General features: G+C 44.7%; 1 protein-coding gene across 1 annotated transcript in view; it reads left to right on the top strand.

Annotated features, from left to right (window-relative positions):
* The window catches only part of BICD1 (BICD cargo adaptor 1), a 191,255-nt gene that overhangs the window by 136,918 nt on the left and 35,267 nt on the right, over positions 1–19,070 (top strand). Inside the window, exons 5-7 of the mRNA XM_066590227.1 lie at positions 9,131–10,216; positions 13,474–13,625; positions 17,246–17,453. Coding sequence (XP_066446324.1) covers positions 9,131–10,216; positions 13,474–13,625; positions 17,246–17,453 — 1,446 coding nt within the window. The remainder of the gene's footprint in view (positions 1–9,130; positions 10,217–13,473; positions 13,626–17,245; positions 17,454–19,070) is intronic.

Raw genomic sequence — 19,070 nt, 5'->3', positions numbered from 1 at the left:
CGGAAGCGTAATAGTCATTTCAGCTCCCACTGCTAGGGTACCTCGGCTGCTGTCCGTTCTGACGCACATCCAGCCTGCATTGACAGGGTGCAGGGCGATCAGCTCATCACCCTCCTGAGCCGCAGGTCCCAGTCGATTAACTATTGATGACCTATCCCAAGAGTCGCTAATAGTTTTTGCCTGAAGAACCCCTTCAAATAGCAAAATATAGCTAAAAGTGAAATTGTGCTTTTAATTTTCTTGGTGTAAGTCAGGCTGGAATTCCAAAGATGGCAGCCATCAGCCCCTCCCACCACAGCCATTGTTCATATTTTTTTTACTCACTTTCAAAAAATCTTGCCCTTTTTATTTTTTAGTGGTGGACACCCACTGGTGTTTTTTTCTCCACTGCGCTGCGAGAGTAAAGGTAAAGTCTCGCAGCGCAGTGCGAGAAAAAAAACCGCATCACGCCGGGATATCGCCAGTCTTTTCAATGGGGCCAGCGGCAACAGCGCTAGCCTGATTGAAAAGAGATGGAGAATGCCGTGGACTTCTGCCACAGCTGTGACAGCTGTGACATCTGTGGCAGGAGTTTCCTTCATCCCCGCGGGGCTGAAGGAATCCTCTGCCACAGCTGTCACAGCTGTGGCAGAAGTCCGTGGCATTCTATCCCATTGCTTTCAATGGGATCGGCACTGCTGCCGATCCCATTGAAAGCAATGCTTTCTGCCAAGCCCTGCAGTATGATTATCGGGGAAAGGCTTGAAATATAAGCCCTTCCCCGATAATCAACAATAAGTGTAAAAAAAAATTAAAAATAAAATTACTCACCTCTCCGGCGCTCAGACGCGTCCTTTGGCTGGCTCCCCTGCACTGCTGTTAAGCTCTTTCAGCAGGCGGGGATTTAAAAATCCCTGCCTCCTGAAAGGGCTGTGCTGATTGGCTGAGGGCTCAGCCAATAGCAGCTAGTGCTTAGCTATTGGCTAAGCGCTCAGCCAATGACACATAGCCCTTAGCTATTCATTCATGAATAGCAATATCTTAGGGGTGAAGGAAACTCCTGCCACAGCTGTGACAGCTGTGGCAGAAGTCTGCGGCATTCTCCCTATGTTTTCAATTGGGCTAGCACTGCTGCTGCTGGCCCCATTGACAGCACTATGCCGGTTCTAAGAGTTTTCTCGTGCTCTTGCAGGGCAAGAAAGAAAATATCACTGAGTGTCCACCCTAAGCCACATAAGGGCATTTTTTTGTAGGACGGATTGCTTTTTCCAATAGTACAATTTAGCGTACCAAATAACTGGAGTGAAATAGCGGATTGCACCGCCGCCACCGGACCGGAGCTGCAGGCTGGGTGAGTGGAAGGCCCGTCGGGATGCTGACTGTCATTAAGCATCAGTTATGGGGTTTCACGTTGGAAAGATCATTTGGAATCACCCCGCATGAAGTCTTCATTGTAGTCATGGCTTTTTCTGCTGGGGCTTACAAAAACGGAGGAAAGGGTCAGAGCTCATTGTGCGCTCAGTACTGCGCCGCTGACACTATTGATTTCAGGCTGTGGATAATGGAGTAAGGTTATTACAAATATAGACTGCAAGCTCCCGGGGGCCACAGCTACATACAATATACAACGGCTTCATATAACCTCCTGAAAAGAAAATATTCAAAAGACTAAAATATATAATCTTACAAAAATTGAGAATTTTAAGGGGTGTGTATACTTTTGCAACCCTATTTGTATTGCTACAGTGCATCTAAAAGTATGAAAAAATGGAAACAAATGGAAAAGTAGTAAAATAACTGCAGAATCCGCAATACAAGGTCTGCAGAGGAGCTGTATACGCAAAACGGAGGTATAGTTTTCACCATATTAGGCTGGGCTAGGGTCGGTTCAGGGTTTCCATCTCTCTGCTGTGTTTTTGGAGGACAGAAAGGCCAGGCTCACAGGGGCAGATCTGTATTGCGCATTCCGTGATCGCTGTCCGCCCTGGGATCCGTGGTAAAACACGGGCATTGAAAGGCATGAACGTTCGATTTTTCCTTCACGCATGCAGATACGAATTGCGTATTCCACCAGGGGAAGGAAAATCACAGGATGCCCTATTTTGCCAAGTAATCCGTGCAGACGCCCTCTATTGATATCAATGGAGGCGTCCGACCTGCAGCCCATAACATTGCGTATGGTCAGGGACCCACCTCATCGCTAATCGACGGCGCGGGGAACACGAATAAATACAAACTGTGCTGCGCATGACCGCCTGCGAACGTCCACAGTCATCTGCAGTACAGTTATAGGAGCTACACAGGGTCACAGCCAGAATCCACTGCGGGTCTCCCAAATGCAGAACTCGCCAAACTGAAATAGAACAGAAGAAAAATGGGCAGTTTTTTCCCCATTGATTTCAATGGAGTTTCAAAAAAGGGGAAATAAGGAAGATGGAAAAATACTTCTGCAGCGCCACCTATTGGATGGCAGCAGTCCTGTAAATCACTGTGACTTTCTAACAAGCTTTAACACTGATTGGGAATAGGAAGCAAGCATCCATACACAGACAGCTGTTTCGGGGTGCCGGCCCCTCATCGGTGTGCAGTAGGTTTCTGGCTTAGTTCGTGAGAGACCTGTTTGGTGGCTCAGGAGGGGTGTCGTGTCTCCTTAAATAGGAAGCTCCCACTTGCTTCCTTTATATCAGGTTTTCGGGTTTTTTGGATGATATAATAGCGCAGTCTTCAGTATTTTTTCTGTCTAAATAAACGGAAATCTGACAGAACGGAAGACGGTCATTTTTTTTTCCAAACCCCATAGGAATCAATGTGGAAAAAAACGGATCTGTTTTATATCAGCTTCTCTCTTCCAAAAACCGAGCAGAGAGACAAAAAGCCTGAACTGACCCTAACGCAGGTGTGAAAGCAGTCTAAGGCCGGATTCACATTTGCGCCGGAACTTCCATTCGAAGGTTTTGTCGCAGATCCGGCACAAAATCACAGAAGTAATAGCGCTGCATGCTCGGGGCACAACCTGGACGGACCGCATTATAGTCAATGGTGTCCATTCGGCACTGTCCGGTTCCGTCATAAAACACATCCGTTCGGCCAGGGGATTCCCCTTTTCTGTTCCCTGCATAAAGCAGAAAAAAAAACTCCCACCACAGAGGTGAAAGGAGGTATGAGCCTGGGAGTTCAGTCCGTGGATAAAGTGGCGTTGGTATCCAACCAAATATCCCATATTTCTTGAAATTTATTTGGGCAGCCTCTATTTTGGTAGATGATTTTCTCATAGGAGAATACTGTGTTTACCGACCGAACCCAACATGAAATCGTGGGGATTCCCACAGCCATCCAATGAGTGGCTATTTTTTTGCATGCCAAGAATAGAGTCTTTTGTAGAAAGATGCGGGTGTGGTGCGGCCACACCTCCTCCTCCAGTAGGCCAAACAGAATTGTCTTGGGGTCCATCCCAATGTTAAAAGGGGGTGGTAATAGTTTATGAAGGATACAATCTCAGACCAGAATCCGTTTACCAGGGGGCAATCCCAGATCAAGTGCCAGAAGTTAGCCTCTGGTTGACGGCATCTATGACAGAAGTTTGAGGAAGAATTGCCCATTTTATATAGTCGGCTGGGTGTGAGGTATGCTTGGTGGATAATATATAGCTGAATCAATTTGTTGTTGACTGCAGGGGAGACTAAGAGATGGGATTCCGATATGTCTGTCCAGTCCTCCGGTGATAAGGACGGGATGGCAGTTTTCCATTTATCGTAAGCTGAGGGCGGGTTATGGTCGGTTTTGGCTGAGAGAAGATGCGTATAAAGCGCCGAGATTAGGCCCTTAGGTCCCTGGGATCTGAGGATGCCGATTGTGGGGAATTTGGATATGCCTGTGGAGGTAGGTGGAAATTGGGAATTCAGGGCGTGCCTCAGCATGAAGTATCTAAATAGTTGAAGTTGTGGGGACTGTATTTTTTCGCGTAGTTGATTGAATGTGGGAAGGGTCCCGTCTGTGTAGACGTCTCCCACCGACACCACCCCCAAAGATCTCCAATATTGGGGGTCTGGGACCGACTGCAGGGCCTTAAGGCCGGGATTATTCCATAGGGGAAGTTCACACATCACTCCTTTGTATTGTTGGATGGCCTTAGTCTCCTTCCACACCCTTAAGGCGAGTTTGTGAAGTGGCAGTGTATCGGAGGGATTGGTATGTTCTGGGAATTCCAGGAAACTTAAAAGATTGTTACCTTTCACTTGTTTGCCAAATATTGGTCTGCGATGGGCATTTCCCGGTCTAAGAACCAGTTCCGGATATTACGCAGCTGTCCGGCTAGGTAGTATACGTGCAGATCTGGAAGCGCCATTCCAGCCTGCTCCTTAGGTCTCTGTAGGGTCGAAAGGCTAAGCTTTGAGCAGGTGGAATTCCAAATGAAAGATGTAATGAGGGAATTGAGGGTTTGGAAAATGCGTTTGGGAACGAATATTGGCATATGCTGTAGTATGTACAGGCATTTAGGTTGGATGGCCATCTTAACCAGGTTTATGCGGCCGGCCACCGAAAGCGGTAATTTAGACCATCTCTCAAATTTATTTTTAACATTTTCCAGCAGTGGGTCAATATTATCTTTTATAGCGTTATTTTGGTTTCGGGACATATACATCCCTAAATATCTGAATGTAGCACGGCTAAGTTATATCTGGCGACGCAAGGATCTTTTATTGGGTTGATATTTGTATATAGAATTGTGGACTTGGGCCAGTTGACATGTAGTCCAGATAGGTTGGAAAATTTGTCAATTTGGGACATAGCGTGGGAGAAGGAGGTTGTAGGGTCTGACAAAAATAGGATTGTGTCGTCCGCATATAAGCCCACTTTACTTTCGACGCCCGCCCATTTAAAGCCGGTTACATCAGGGGTACTTCTCAACCGAATTGCCATGGCTATGTCAAATAAAGCCGGGGACAACGGGCAGCCCTGAAGGGTGCCTCTTGCGAGGCGAAACTCGGTGGATGGGATGCCATTTACTATTACATTAGCACTTGGCGATTTGTATATGGTTTTGACCCATTGTAAGAATTGGGGGCCAAACCCAAAACGAACCAGGCAGGAAAGTCCACTCCAGTGAGTCAAAGGCCTTCATCATGTCCAGTGAGACCAGTGCCCAGGGCATGTTAAACTGTTTGCCCAATTGAATCGCTGTTTGGACTCTCCGTATGTTAATTGTCGTGGATTTTCCTGGCATAAAGCCAGTCTGGTCAGGGTGTATAATGGATAGGATTACTTGATTTAGTCTTGTAGCCAGGAGTTTTGTTAGGATTTTATAATCGGCGTTTACCAAGGAAATGGACCGGTAAGAGCTGCAGTCTGTAGGGTCTTTGTCTGGTTTCAAGATGACTATGATAGATGCTCCGTAGAACGAGGGTGGGAGGGATTTGTCTAGTTGGGCCTGTTGTAACGTTTCTAGTAGCAGCGGGGCCAGTTGTTCGTCGTATTTCCGATACGCTTCTATCGGGAGGCCGTCTGGGCCTGGGGCTTTATTGGGTGCCATGTCCCGGATTGTTTGCCGGATTTCGTCTAGGGTGATTGGGGCTTCCAGGAATTGTACCTGTTCCTCGGACAATGTTGGGAAAGTCAGATCGCTCAGGTAGTTTAGGATATCTGCCTTAGTGGAGTTTGTGGGTGAGCTATACAGATTGGCGTAAAATTCTTTAAAGCGGTTTGTGATGGCTGGGGCGTCGGCCAGCTCCTCACCATATTGATCTTTTATCTTAAGGATCGTATTCGGGTGTTTCTCGTGTTTGATCAGATTAGCTAGCAGATGGCTGGATTGATTACCCAGTTCAAAATAGTATTGTTTCACAAAGAATAATTTGCGCTTGGCCTTGGCGTGAATTTGGTGTTTGTAAAGGTGGGAGCAACGGAGCCATGCTTCTTTGTTAGAGTCTGTGGGATTATCAATAAATGTCCTTTTTGCCTCAAGTAGGTGAAAACGGTCTTAGTCACTTGTTTCATGTATTTTGGGGTTTGAGCAATAATAAATGGGGGCTAAATAGTAAATAGGGGAAATAATAACCAGATCTGTCAATAGCGCTTCGGTAATTGTGTCCAGGTAGCAGCATGATACTCTTGCACAGAGTAAAAGCAACCTAAATCTGATGCTGGGATCCCCAGCTTTCCCAAGACTGGCAACCCCGATTGCCCAATGTGAATGGAGCCGCGTTGCGCCATCTTGACCGCTACTCCATCCTCTTCTACGGGTCAGTTAGAGATCAATGCACTTAGCAATTTCTCTCCATCCCAAAGGAATGGGGGTCTGGCATGTGCAGACCACGCCACTCATACGGGGCATTCGGGGGCACCGATCTTTGCAACCTCAAGCGATCAGACATTTATCTCTTATCCTAAAGGGGTTTTCTGGCCAGAAACTATCGATGACCTATCCTATAGGTCACCAATAGTTAATCGCGGGGGACCTGCAGCTCAGGATCCCCGGCAATGAGTTGATCTTTTGGTAGTGCAGTGGGGCCAGACGTTATCATGGGGGAGCGGAAATCCCATCGCTGATTTCCCTCCTATTGAAATCAATGTAAACGTCCGGCACTTTCGCCTCCAACACCAGGATCGGACACGGAAGTGTAATCACCAGTTCTGCTCTTATTGATTTTCAGTGGGAGTGAAGCCATCTATGGCACCACCGCTGACGATGTCCGGCCCTGCTCGGTCCCCGGTGATTAACTATTGAGGATCTATTCTGAGGAAAGGTCATCAATAGTTTTTGTCCAGAAAACGCATTTAATGGTAAAGCCCCTTTAAGGGTAAAATAAGTGAAAACAGCACAAATGTTCTAAAGGTGCTGCGGTGTACATCTGCCTGCCATGAAGATGCATCTAAAGGTCCGGTTCATGTTAACCCATGAGATTTATGATCTTTAACGATACCCCATGGACTCCTAAGTGAAACGTCAGCGGCCGTCCTGCTCTCCTTGAAGCGCGAACACTCAGCAATATTCTGCTGCCTATTCCTGTGGCTGTGAAAGCCGAGCTCCAGACCAGAGGATCGGGTATTGTAATACTGCGTATATATATACTCAGAGTTGGGACTGGACAAAATCCTATATTTATACCAATTCACACATATAGTGGTTGACTTTGGAGCATCGAATGCAGTTTTCTTTTAGGCCCCATGCATAAAGGGCTATGTAGAGGGTTTACTTCTCTAGTTTGTAGCAGCAACTACATGTGCACTAGTATTACCTTATAGGGAAAGCTGAATATAGGAAATGGATAATCATTTTCAGTGTGCTCACTGAAATACAGTGTACATCCTGTATTATACTCCAGAGCTGCACTCACTATTCTGCTGGTGGAGCCACTGTATACATACATTACTTATCCTGTACTGATCCTGAGTTACATCCTGTATTATACTCCAGAGCTGCACTCACTATTCTGCTGGTGGAGTCACTGTGTGCATACATTACTTATCCTGTACTGATCCTGAGTTACATCCTGTATTATACTCCAGAGCTGCACTCACTATTCTGCTGGTGGAGTCACTGTGTACATACATTACTTATCCTGTACTGATCCTGAGTTACATCCTGTATTATACTCCAGAGCTGCACTCACTATTCTGCTGGTGGGGTCACTGTGTACATACATTACTTATCCTGTACTGATCCTGAGTTACATCCTGTATTATACTCCAGAGCTGCACTCACTATTCTGCTGGTGGAGTCACTGTGTACATACATTACTTATCCTGTACTGATCCTGAGTTACATTCTGTATTATACTCCAGAGCTGCACTTATTATTCTGCTGGTGGAGTCACTGTGTACATACATTGCTTATCCTGTACTGACCCTGAGTTACATCCTGTATTATACTGCAGAGCTGCACTCACTATTCTGCTGGGGGAGTCACTGTGTACATACATTACTTATCCTGTACTGATCCTGAGTTACATCCTGTATTATACTCCAGGGCTGCACTCACTATTCTGCTGCTGGAGTCACTGTGTACATACATTACTTATCCTGTACTGCTCCTGAGTTACATCCTGTATTATACTCCAGAGCTGCACTCACTATTCTGCTGGTGGAGTCACTGTGTACATACATTACTTATCCTGTACTGATCCTGAGTTACATCCTGTATTATACTCCAGAGCTGCACTCACTATTCTGCTGGTGGAGTCATTGTGTACATACATAACTTATCCTGTACTGCTACTGAGTTACATCCTGTATTATACTCCAGAGCTGCACTCACTATTCTGCATAAAATACATGAACAGACTGAATACACCAAAGCTAGAGCCGCCGTTTATTTGTGACCTTTCATATGTTAAGGACCGCTACACAGTCACATAACCTTTCAGGCCTTGGGCTCCAAATGAGTTCGTACCTGAATGCATCCCAGAAACCAAGAACTAAACTCGGAGAGATAGTTATCAGTTTCCTCAGATACGCAGAGATTAGCCACGGCAGGTAACATGTGGCTCTCTCTGTAAGGAGGCGCGTACTCTCTGAGCGTTTATTCATACGTAGAGGTTTTTTGTACAGGAAAGGAAGGGGTTATTAGTCACAGCGTTAATCTCATTGGCTTAGACAAACATTTAAGAATCACGCATTGTTCAGTAACAGCGTAACGTGAGAATATATGTGTAATATCCTTCAAATGTCTGTTTCTCCCGGCATTATCTCGTCCTCCTTGGTCCTCCCTTGTGCTTCTAGACGGCCATAATATCTCGTTAGCAGAATTCGTTCTTTTTTTCAAACCTCCCGGCGTGGAGGAGTTTCCTCTGATAAAGATTGTTCCAGGCTTGGTTCTCGAAAAAAGAATAGAAACAAATCATTAAACATTGTACCGAATCTCCTGCTCTAAAGTTATTTATGCTTGAATTATTGTTTCACTACGCACAAGCTTATTTATATATTATAATGCTCCATTTTGTATCTAGCGGCCATTTCGAGACAGATTCTTTATTTTTTATGGACCTGTACCTTCTCACATAAAAATGCTTGTATTGGTATTTTTTACCAGTTCCTTATTGCCCCATAGACTATAAACGTTCAGGTGGCCCACGCCTGGTAAGGAAGGGGGTTAAAACTCAGGAATTGGTTAACATAGTGTGATTGTTATAATGAATGCTCTTTTTGTTTGCAGGTGGAGCGAGAGAAGGCAATTCTGCTGACCAACCTTCAAGAGTTGGAGACTCAGCTGGAACATACAAAAGGAGCCTTAACCGAGCAACATGAGCGGGTCCATAGACTTACAGAACATGTGAACGCATTGAGGAAGCTTCAAAGTAGCAAGGAGTTGGACTCTCTCGAAAAAGCAAAAGTTTCCGGAGAGGAGAACCATGACTACGAAGTGGATATCAATGGGTTGGAGATCTTGGAGTGCAAATATAAAGTAGCTGTAACCGAGGTGATAGACCTCAAAGCTGAACTCAAAGCCTTAAAAGAAAAATACAATAAACATATAGAGAGCTACACGGAGGAGAAGTCAAAGTTGGACTCGAGAATCCAAATGTATGACGAACAAGTAACGGGTCTTGAGAGGGCGAGCAAGGACAGTGGGGAAAAACTACTTCTTATGGAGAAGGAGCTCCACATTATGACTGCTATTGCAAACGAAACCCATAATACCCTTAATACAGCTCAAGACGAGCTAGTGACTTTTAGTGAAGAACTGGCCCAACTCTACCACCATGTTTGTCTATGTAACAATGAAACACCAAATAGAGTTATGTTAGATTACTATAGGCAAAGTAAGGGGACTCGTAGTGGAAGCTTGAAAGGTCCCGACGACCCTCGAGTACTTCTATCGCCTAGGCTAGCTAGGAGAGGTATGGCTTCTCCAGTCGAGGCAAGAAGTCCATGTGAGCCAGTACCAAAAGATAGCATAGACTCCAGCAAAGAATCATCCTCTCAAAAGTCTGCTACTGTGTCCCCTGTCATCACTGCCCCCCCATCCTCCCCTGTATCTGACTCTAGCGATATTCGTAAAGAGCCAATGAACATCTACAACCTCAATGCCATTATCAGGGATCAAATCAAGCACTTGCAGAAGGCTGTGGACAGGTCCTTACAGCTTTCACGTCAGCGAGCCGCAGCTAGGGAACTGGTGCCCATGATCGACAAAGACAAAGAAGCCTTAATGGAGGAGATTCTCAAACTGAAGTCTCTGCTTAGTACCAAACGGGAGCAAATAGCAACCCTTAGAGCTGTATTAAAAGCGAACAAACAGGTAATATCTCCCAAGATCCTCAAACCATAGAGTACTTAAAGACATGTATTTGGTTGTGTAGGGCTTGTTTTGTATGGTCATAATACTGCCATTCTTCAAGGTCCATATTAGGGCCTAACCTTTGGACTCCTCGACCCAACTCCGTTTTATGGAAGTCAACTTACGAGTACCAAAGGTTCTAAGGTGCAGCCATAATATGGGCCTTAGAATCCGGGCGTAATAAGTCTGTTCAAAACCGGATTAGTGCTAACCACCCTCAGTGGTGTAATCCTCAGGTGCCAAAATTTGAGAAAAGGAGTCAAATGGCTGAATTTTTATTATCACTTGAGAAACCGGAAATGTTGACATGCTTATTGTTGACTGCTCCTTGGCATTTAACATGTATGTTTCCTACAGACTTCTTAAGGAATAATTACTGTATTTACGAGATTCAATGGGATTATCAATGATTGGATCTGCATCAGGCGATGTTTTTCCGCTGCTCAGTGATCCAACTTTGCGCTCTTTTGCCCACTGGAGTCTCACCTTTGGGCTTCTCTTAGACACAATGGTGCTGGAACTGGTCGTCTGCTGTTATAGCCCATCCGTGCGGAGGAAAGACGAGTTGTGTTCAGACACGTTAGTTGGAGAACTAGTGGTGTACTTTTACATTGACAGATTTGTTGTCCTATCAATGATATATAAAGTCAATCTGTACTCATTTAAAGGGCCTTTTACACTGGCCGAAGCAAAGTGTGTGGCGACAAACAATCATTTATATGACTATTTGGGCCCCATATTGTCACATGGGCTGATAAACAACTGGAAGAATGACCTTAAAGGTAACCTCTCGCCAGTTTTTTGGCTATAAAACCACCTACAGCTGTAAAACTGCACATTTCCAAAGTTACTTTGTTATACATTCTGGTTGAAAGTAACTTTTTTTAAAAAGTTTTTCACATTTCCTGCGCTGTATGCAAATGAGCAGTCCAACAGGTTGGCTGGACCGTTTCTGGTGGGCTGTGGCCGTACCATCTCTGATGGGCTGTGCTCCTCTCTATTACTGTGACCTAAGGTGTCCTCCATGTCATCAACGCACCTCAAGGGACAGATGAACCGCGCATGCAAGACTTGGAGCATCACGTTGATGACATGAAGGATGTCTTAGATAGCAGTAGCAGAGACAGGCAACGTCAGGGGAGGAGCACAGCTGACCAAAGATGGCCTGTCCTGTCCAATGGACTGCTCGCTAGAATCCCGGTGAGCGGTCCAACAGGTTGGCTGGACCGTTTCTGGTGGGCTGTGGCCGTACCATCTATGATGGGCTGTGCTCCTCTCTACTACTGTGACCTAAGGTGTCCTCCATGTCATCAACGCACCTCAAGGGACAGATGAACTGCGCATGCAAGACTTGGAGCATCACGTTGATGACATGAAGGATGTCTTAGATAGCAGTAGCAGAGACAGGCAACGTCAGGGGAGGAGCACAGCTGACCAAAGATGGCCTGGCCTGTCCAATGGACTGCTCGCTAGAATCCCGGTGAGCGGTCCAACAGGTTGGCTGGACCGTTTCTGGTGGGCTGTGGCCGTACCATCTATGATGGGCTGTGCTCCTCTCTATTACTGTGACCTAAGGTGTCCTCCATGTCATCAACGCACCTCAAGGGACAGATGAACTGCGCAGCCAAGACTTGGAGCATCACGTTGATGACATGAAGGATGTCTTAGATCGCAGTAGCAGGCAACGTCAGGGGAGGAGCACAGCTGACCAAAGATGGCCTGGCCTGCTCGCTAGAATTTGCATGGGAAATTTTTAATGGTGTGCTTTCCCCAGGATGTGTAACAAAGTAACTTTGGAAATGTTCAGTACTTTGTTGTTTTACAGCTCTAGTGGTTTTATAGCCAAACAACTGGTGACAGGTTCCCTCTAAGGTCATTTTCTTAATTGTTTATCAGTTCATGCAGAACGTTTCTGTACAGTTGATCAGGGTTTGGGTCCCTGTGGTTTCCTCTGTTGTAGAATATCACTCACTAGAGTCAGAATTTTAAGGAACATGAGGTTCATTCACGGTCGGTCAAGAGCGATAAGCCTTTCAGTAAATTTCAGTGAGAATGCTCACAGAGGTGAAGAACCTCTCCATTTTCATACATTTACACTCTTAATTTTTTGTGAAGTCCACACCCAAATATGGACATGATCTCTAGTTTATTGGTTACACCATTGCGTGTACAGCGCCAGATTCTATATGTACCTTTCGTTGTCAACACGTGGCTAAGAGTGTTTACTTGGTAAACGTTCTTCATCCTGTTGAGTATTGTTTAAGGTAATTCAGTTGAGTAGCTTCCCTCATCCTGGATTACGGCCAACATCCTGTGTAATCCAAGAATGTAATCCAACTAGGTGGTCCAAGTCAAATTTTCTCTTTCACTTTTATGTAATAATTATCAATGCAGCTGGTAGCCTTGTGTTGACCTAAGAATATATATAAGTGTAATATGCAGCTATGTCTATATTCCCATTAAGGAGTAGGCAAAATGGATTTCCTACTAATCCCAATATGGATTCTTTGTCACCTACTGCATGTTCCAGCCTCGGTAGGCCCTCCCTAACAGATATTGTTTTCTACATAAGAAAGGTGGTAGTAAAAATTTTACGGGTCCAAACTCCAACGGCACACAGCTAATTTTATCTATGGAGGTCTTTTCTGGTCAGATGTTTCCACCACAGTGCCCGTTGCAGGGGAAATGTAATGGTAACCTTTCTAGCATTCGCCAGAGGTTAAGCTGCTCGTGAAGAAAGGCTCTCCATTTTGATCCATAGAGTGGGGAACCCCCACTGAACTTCATACGCCCTAATAGGTCATATGGCCAACTCCTTCAAACAGGTTCTTCAAGAAAGGTAAAACATGGCTGCCCTCCATGCTGCCTTTGAGAAACCAATCCTAGAATGTAGGATGTGTTGAATGCAGAACTACACTGGAGGGGGCAAAGCTTAATGCCTCATTGTTCATTCCTGTCAGGCTTGCAGAGATTAGAGGAACATCAGTTCCCATCCTCCTTAGGTCTAGGAACATTCTAGGACAGATTTCTCAAAAGGCTTTACAGGCAGCGACCATTTATTTCCATTTCTGGATTACACCCTTAGGCTCACAATTCGATGAGCCTTTCGTAGGCTATAGAAATGGTGGATCCTTGTTTATGGGATTGACCTGGCTGAAATACAAGTAAATATGAGATGCCATTCATGCAACCAGCTGGATTATTGTTCTCTGTTTCAGACTGCAGAAGTTGCACTTGCAAACCTTAAAAACAAGTATGAAAACGAGAAGACGATGGTGACTGAAACGATGATGAAACTACGGAACGAGCTGAAGGCATTGAAAGAGGATGCTGCCACCTTCTCATCACTAAGAGCCATGTTTGCCACCAGGTAACAATGCTACTTAGCTCAGGAGTTTTTTGGGGTGTTGCAAAGTCTTTACACCAGTTTTCTGCTATCAAACATTCACAAATTTTTGTTGAATGACACATTTGTGCAATAATTGTTTCACTTTTTTGGCCATTTTGTTATCGAAACGCCACTTTTGAAAATGGGAAGTTTTAGGAGGGGTGAGGCTTCCTTTGGACTGACAAATTTACTAAAATTTGCGTCAGAAATTGGTGTAAATTATTGCCCAAATCTACACCGGCTGATGATAATTCTGGTGCATGGACAGCCAAAGATGGGCCAAATTCATTTAGACTCGTATGCCTCTCAATACATTTGTTGCATCTTACTACAGTGTATTTTGGGCTTAGATTGTTCCATGAAATGCCAGTCTAAGTAAATCTTCCAGTATGTGTGTTTAGGATCACATTTTTAATAAGGTGGTAGAAGATCTAAAGGGACAAGGAAAAACAGGGTCAAGTTATAGCTGGGGCCAATGGAGCAACTGCTGCAAAGGCAACCCCCATTTAGGCGTCTCTACAGCGTGCACTGACGACACCTACATTTACATCATGATATAAAGGGGTTGTCATGGGAGGGGAAATACTAACCAGGTCCCGAAATGTCAGAACCCCCCACCTCAGGCGCAGTGCTGAACCAGGTCATGTGATATGGCCCTTCCGTTGCCAGTCAAATTATCGCAGGGGGCTGGCTATTTATTCTTTTTTCAATAATGAAGTCAGCTCCATTCTCAATCTCTGGATCTGTCGTGACAGAAAAGGGGGCTGACTTATGAAAATGAGCCGAACAGCCAGCCCCATGCAATAATGTGCCAAGCAGAGGAAGGGCCATACCCTGTGACCTGTGTGAGAACTCTCCAGAAGTGGAGACTCCAGCATGGCTGGATCGGTATGTATTCCCTCGGTATGAAGATACACGAGGGCTGACCGATACACTACAGTGAATAAGGTCATCATAAAAACGAACCTAAGGGATACGAGACGTGTGTCTAAAACAACAGTTCATAGAAGCCTACTGCATATGAGACTCCGAAGCAAACGGATGGTCACTGCACCTAGGCTTCATTGAATGAATGGATGTTGGCATGTCAGGCAAGAAATGTCAGAGAGCCAACATTTCTGGAAGAACACAAGCTGGTGACGGCAGTCTTTTTTGTGGCGTTCTCTGGTCCTGCTCTGGGACCGATGTGGAAGGCACTCTAAACCGATTTGGTTATGAACTCATCCTGGCAGGTCACGTACATCTATACATGCTGTTGGTCTTACCTCGGGCAGATGGGATCTTCCAACAAGACAACGCAACATGGCACATGGCTAGAAATGTCCGACAGTAATTGGAAGAGCACAACCAAGACTTCCAAGTACTTTCCTGATCCCTAATTCTCCAGACTTGAGCCCAATTAAGCATCTGTGGGACCACCTTGATCATTACGCTCGCTCTATGGATCCTTCCCACATCCCTGTGGGATGCATTGCAGTCAGCGTGGCTCCAGATACCTGAGACAACCTACCAGCTCCTTAAGTCACTCCCAGCCTGTCTGTATGGCCAGTGCTGCTCACATGGACAGCACCGGCCAATCTGAGCAGAATATAGCGCCATAGACTATTGATGTATATTAATGCACAATATACATCGGGTAATTAGAAAAGCGTGCAGCCATCTTTGTTTGTCCAGGACCAGAGGGTCGCTTTAAGAAAATTAGTTATGAGTAACATATAACCACAACTTTTAATGTCCTCACATGTAAACCAAGGAGAATAATAACCAAGCAGTAGAGGGACTCTATTTAGAAAAAGTTCAATCTAATTATATAGTTTTTACTGTAAGGGAATGATCCGGCCCATAGACCGCTATGTATATAATTGACTATTATTGGCTGTAATAGCTTCTTTGGCTTCTGAAGTGCTGATTTATATCGTTCCATCCTGTTTATTAGGTTTTCTTGTCTCTTTCGTCTGTAGACCTTCCTGTTATGTGTTGTCCCGCGAGCTGGCTAGATCTTTCCCGGCCAAAAATCAATTCACAAAGCAGAAAGAATTTCATCCTGCTGAAAATGCCAATACCTAATGACGGCACGGCTCCATTATTGTGCAAACAAATAAATGTCTGCCTGTAACAAATCATTTCACCCTCATTTTCAGGTGTTTCAAAGCCATTTAAAGGGGTTGTACAGATCAGCATCAAAACCCACGTAACTTTTTGCATAAAATTTAGAAGTTAATATAAGAACTTCTTGAGTTGTCCTTTCTATCCGGTTCTTAAAAATTCTGTTCCACTGTTTCTTAGTTACAAGTGTTCCTGGGAAATCTAATCCAGAGGAGTAATGGTTCTCCTTGTGGAGAGCACCACAAAGCTATGCAGTGTTCTGTGGGTAAAAGCTAGACAAATGAGTGATGGAATAATCGTGCACAGCGCCGCCTATTGGCAGGTAGCTACCCTGAGTCAATGTCCTACCTTTCAACAGGCCTTCTAGCAATACTAGGGATGTGAACCAAACCAGAATACCCATGAACATGTTGATGTTTCTGGGTTCTTGCCCCCCCATCAGTGCTGAGTGAAGCTAGAATCCTCAAACAGCTGTATGTGAATGAGTGGTCTGGTTTGGCTTACATTCCTAGTCATGTTCCAAGGCACATTAACCCTTACCAATCCACTGTCTGACGTCTGAAGACATTATGATTTAAGGCTGTACAACTCCGACGTTGGAAGATGTCCGTCAGGGTTCTCTTACTGTATATTGCCAGCCTCTCTGCTGTCAGAGCTTATCCAACGGGTCACCTCATGCAGTACTGGCTTTAGCCAGCAGATAGCGCTGTTGTATAACGGCAGAAAAAGAGTAAGCCCCTAGGAAAACCAGGATACAAATTGGATTGGAAAAGGTTAAAAGGTTGAATACTGACTAATAGGGTAGCTACCCTCCAAAAGGTGGCACTCTGAAGGATTATACCATCACTCTCTTGCATAACTTTTTCCCAGGGAACATTACATAGCCTGTAAGACTTCCTGGAGGTGTTCTCTCTTGTAGTGCTCCCACCCCAGAATTACATCAATAACATCTCATAGAGCCATCTACATCCCCAGTTATGTTGCAATACCTGTTAAAAGGTTGAACATTGACTCATAGAGAATCGGTCTTCCAGTAGGTGGCGCTAAAGTGGCAACCAATATGGCATCTAATACCGCTTTCAGATGGTGGTCACCTAGGTTTCCAAGGATCCTAAACAGTAAATATTCATATACCTACATGGTGACTGTACACCTACCAGCATCTTGATGCCACAAATGACTTTTCCTGGTGTGTGGTGGTAACTTTGTAACATTGCTCTACTTGTAGGCTTAAAGGGTCAGTATCAGCACCCGGCTAACCAGGCTTAAGGTGAACTTCAATGAGGACATTCTAATGTCCTCATTTATCAGCAATACAGTACATTTCTTTAGGCCTGACCCTGCGTCAATAACCAACACTTTGCGAAATAGATAATACTAAGTTCTCATAGTCTTCTCGCATGTTTGAAGGTACTTACTGTATATCTTGTCTAGTATAAAGATGCCCTGAAAATGTCACTCTCTCTTCTCTTCCTTTCCCCCTTTTGCCTGAGCAGATGTGATGAGTATGTGACGCAGCTAGATGAAATGCAGAGGCAGCTGGCGGCCGCAGAGGATGAGAAGAAGACCTTGAATTCTCTGTTGAGGATGGCGATCCAGCAAAAGCTAGCGCTCACTCAAAGGTTGGAAGATCTGGAGTTCGACCATGAGCAATCCTGGCGTACCAGAGGCAAGATAGGAAAAAGCAAGATTGGTAGCCCCAAAGTAAGTCCTGAGCAATCTGCAAACACAACACTTCTGTACCCCGTAACGCATAGCCAGTTTTTCTCTCTGCCAACTACACTGGACTTCCATGTCACTGATATGAAGGGGTATACACTTAGCCATCATACCGAGCCAGTACCAGATATCGGTAAAACTAGCTGATCAGGGCACTATCTCGTTAGTCGTTAGTCTCGTAACCATCTCCAAGTTTGTGACACCACCCATTTGTCGTTTCTTGTGTGCTGCTGTCTTCGTGTTTATGGTTGTGTGTTTTATGTACAGACATAAGTTCAATGATGTGTACGCCGAGTGGCGCTACCACGTTAGTGCATCAAAAAGGTTTCCTACTTGTGACTTGAACTGGAAAAATGAAAACTGGAATCTGATTGGTTGATATGGGTGACGCCTCCATTTTTTGTCTACACCAGTTGTTTTGTTTTTTTAATAAATGGGGTAATTAATTCCAATGGATAAAACTAGGACATCAGGACACTGAAGCAGCTTCCATGTATGGTTTATTGAACTTCACCAATGGATTCCAACAGCGCATTAGAGGTTGGGACAAAAACAAATCACTACTCTCAGAGAGGTAGTTTGGGGAGGAAAAAGGAAATTGAAATTTACTCAGTGTTGTGTAAAAACATTAAAAGCAGTTATATTCACCCGATCCCCGGCAGCTCCAATTCCGACAGGGCCTGTTTGCAGTCTTCTTCCATCTCTGGTGATAACATCTCATCACAGGGACAAGTGACCACTGCAGCCAATTACGGGCTGATCCTGACTTACATACAGCCGGTAATTGGCTGCAGTGGTCACACATCTCCATGATGGAAGATCATCACTGGAGCTAGAAGAAGAGTACAGTGGGGGAGCTGGCATTGTTGGGGTATCGGGTGTGGGGGAGGTGAGTATAACTTTTCATGTCTATATACAGCCATGACCAGATTTCAATTCCATTTTTTTCTCACCAGACTACCCCTTTAAACTACGGTTGTGGCCAATGGTCAAGGGACGTCCTATCTGACCAAAGTTAATTTTGGTTGTGAAGACCATTCTAAGGATAGCTGATATCAGTATTACAATGGGCACATGGGCTTTCTTGCTCCATGCCTTTGGATACAAAGAGTAGTTATTGTTCCATGGCCTTGTGTAACTGACAGGTATGCAGAACACTTCATGGAAAGAAGAAAAAAATTAACTTTAGGATGTAGGTTGGATTCTGGACACGTCTGCTGCGTCTCCACTCATCACATGGACAGCGGGAACAACGGCATGGCTCTCAATTACGGAATTCCAAATTTTTTTCTTTTAATGATTCAAAAATTTATGAAAGTGGATTGGAATTACTCAATTTTCCACGAAGTAAACACACGCAAGAACACAGCATTAATAATACATTTTCTTTTAGTCGTTTTCTGCTACAAACACTCGGTCATATTAAATGTGGGTCATATGAACTGACGATGCAGAAAAATGTAACGTCGTTCTGTGTGCAATGAATACCTGACCTTTAAATGATAGGACCTTAAAGGGCAATAATCATTGTTGGGACTACAACTGAATATATGCTAAGAATGAACCAGCAGTGGCCACTGAGGACCGAGGGAGAGAAGAATA

The sequence above is a fragment of the Eleutherodactylus coqui genome, chromosome 2 (assembly GCF_035609145.1).
Source record: "Eleutherodactylus coqui strain aEleCoq1 chromosome 2, aEleCoq1.hap1, whole genome shotgun sequence".
Taxonomy (NCBI): domain Eukaryota; kingdom Metazoa; phylum Chordata; class Amphibia; order Anura; family Eleutherodactylidae; genus Eleutherodactylus; species Eleutherodactylus coqui.
Note: the sequence above shows the minus strand (reverse complement) of the source record. Positions and strands in the feature narration are given on the sequence as shown.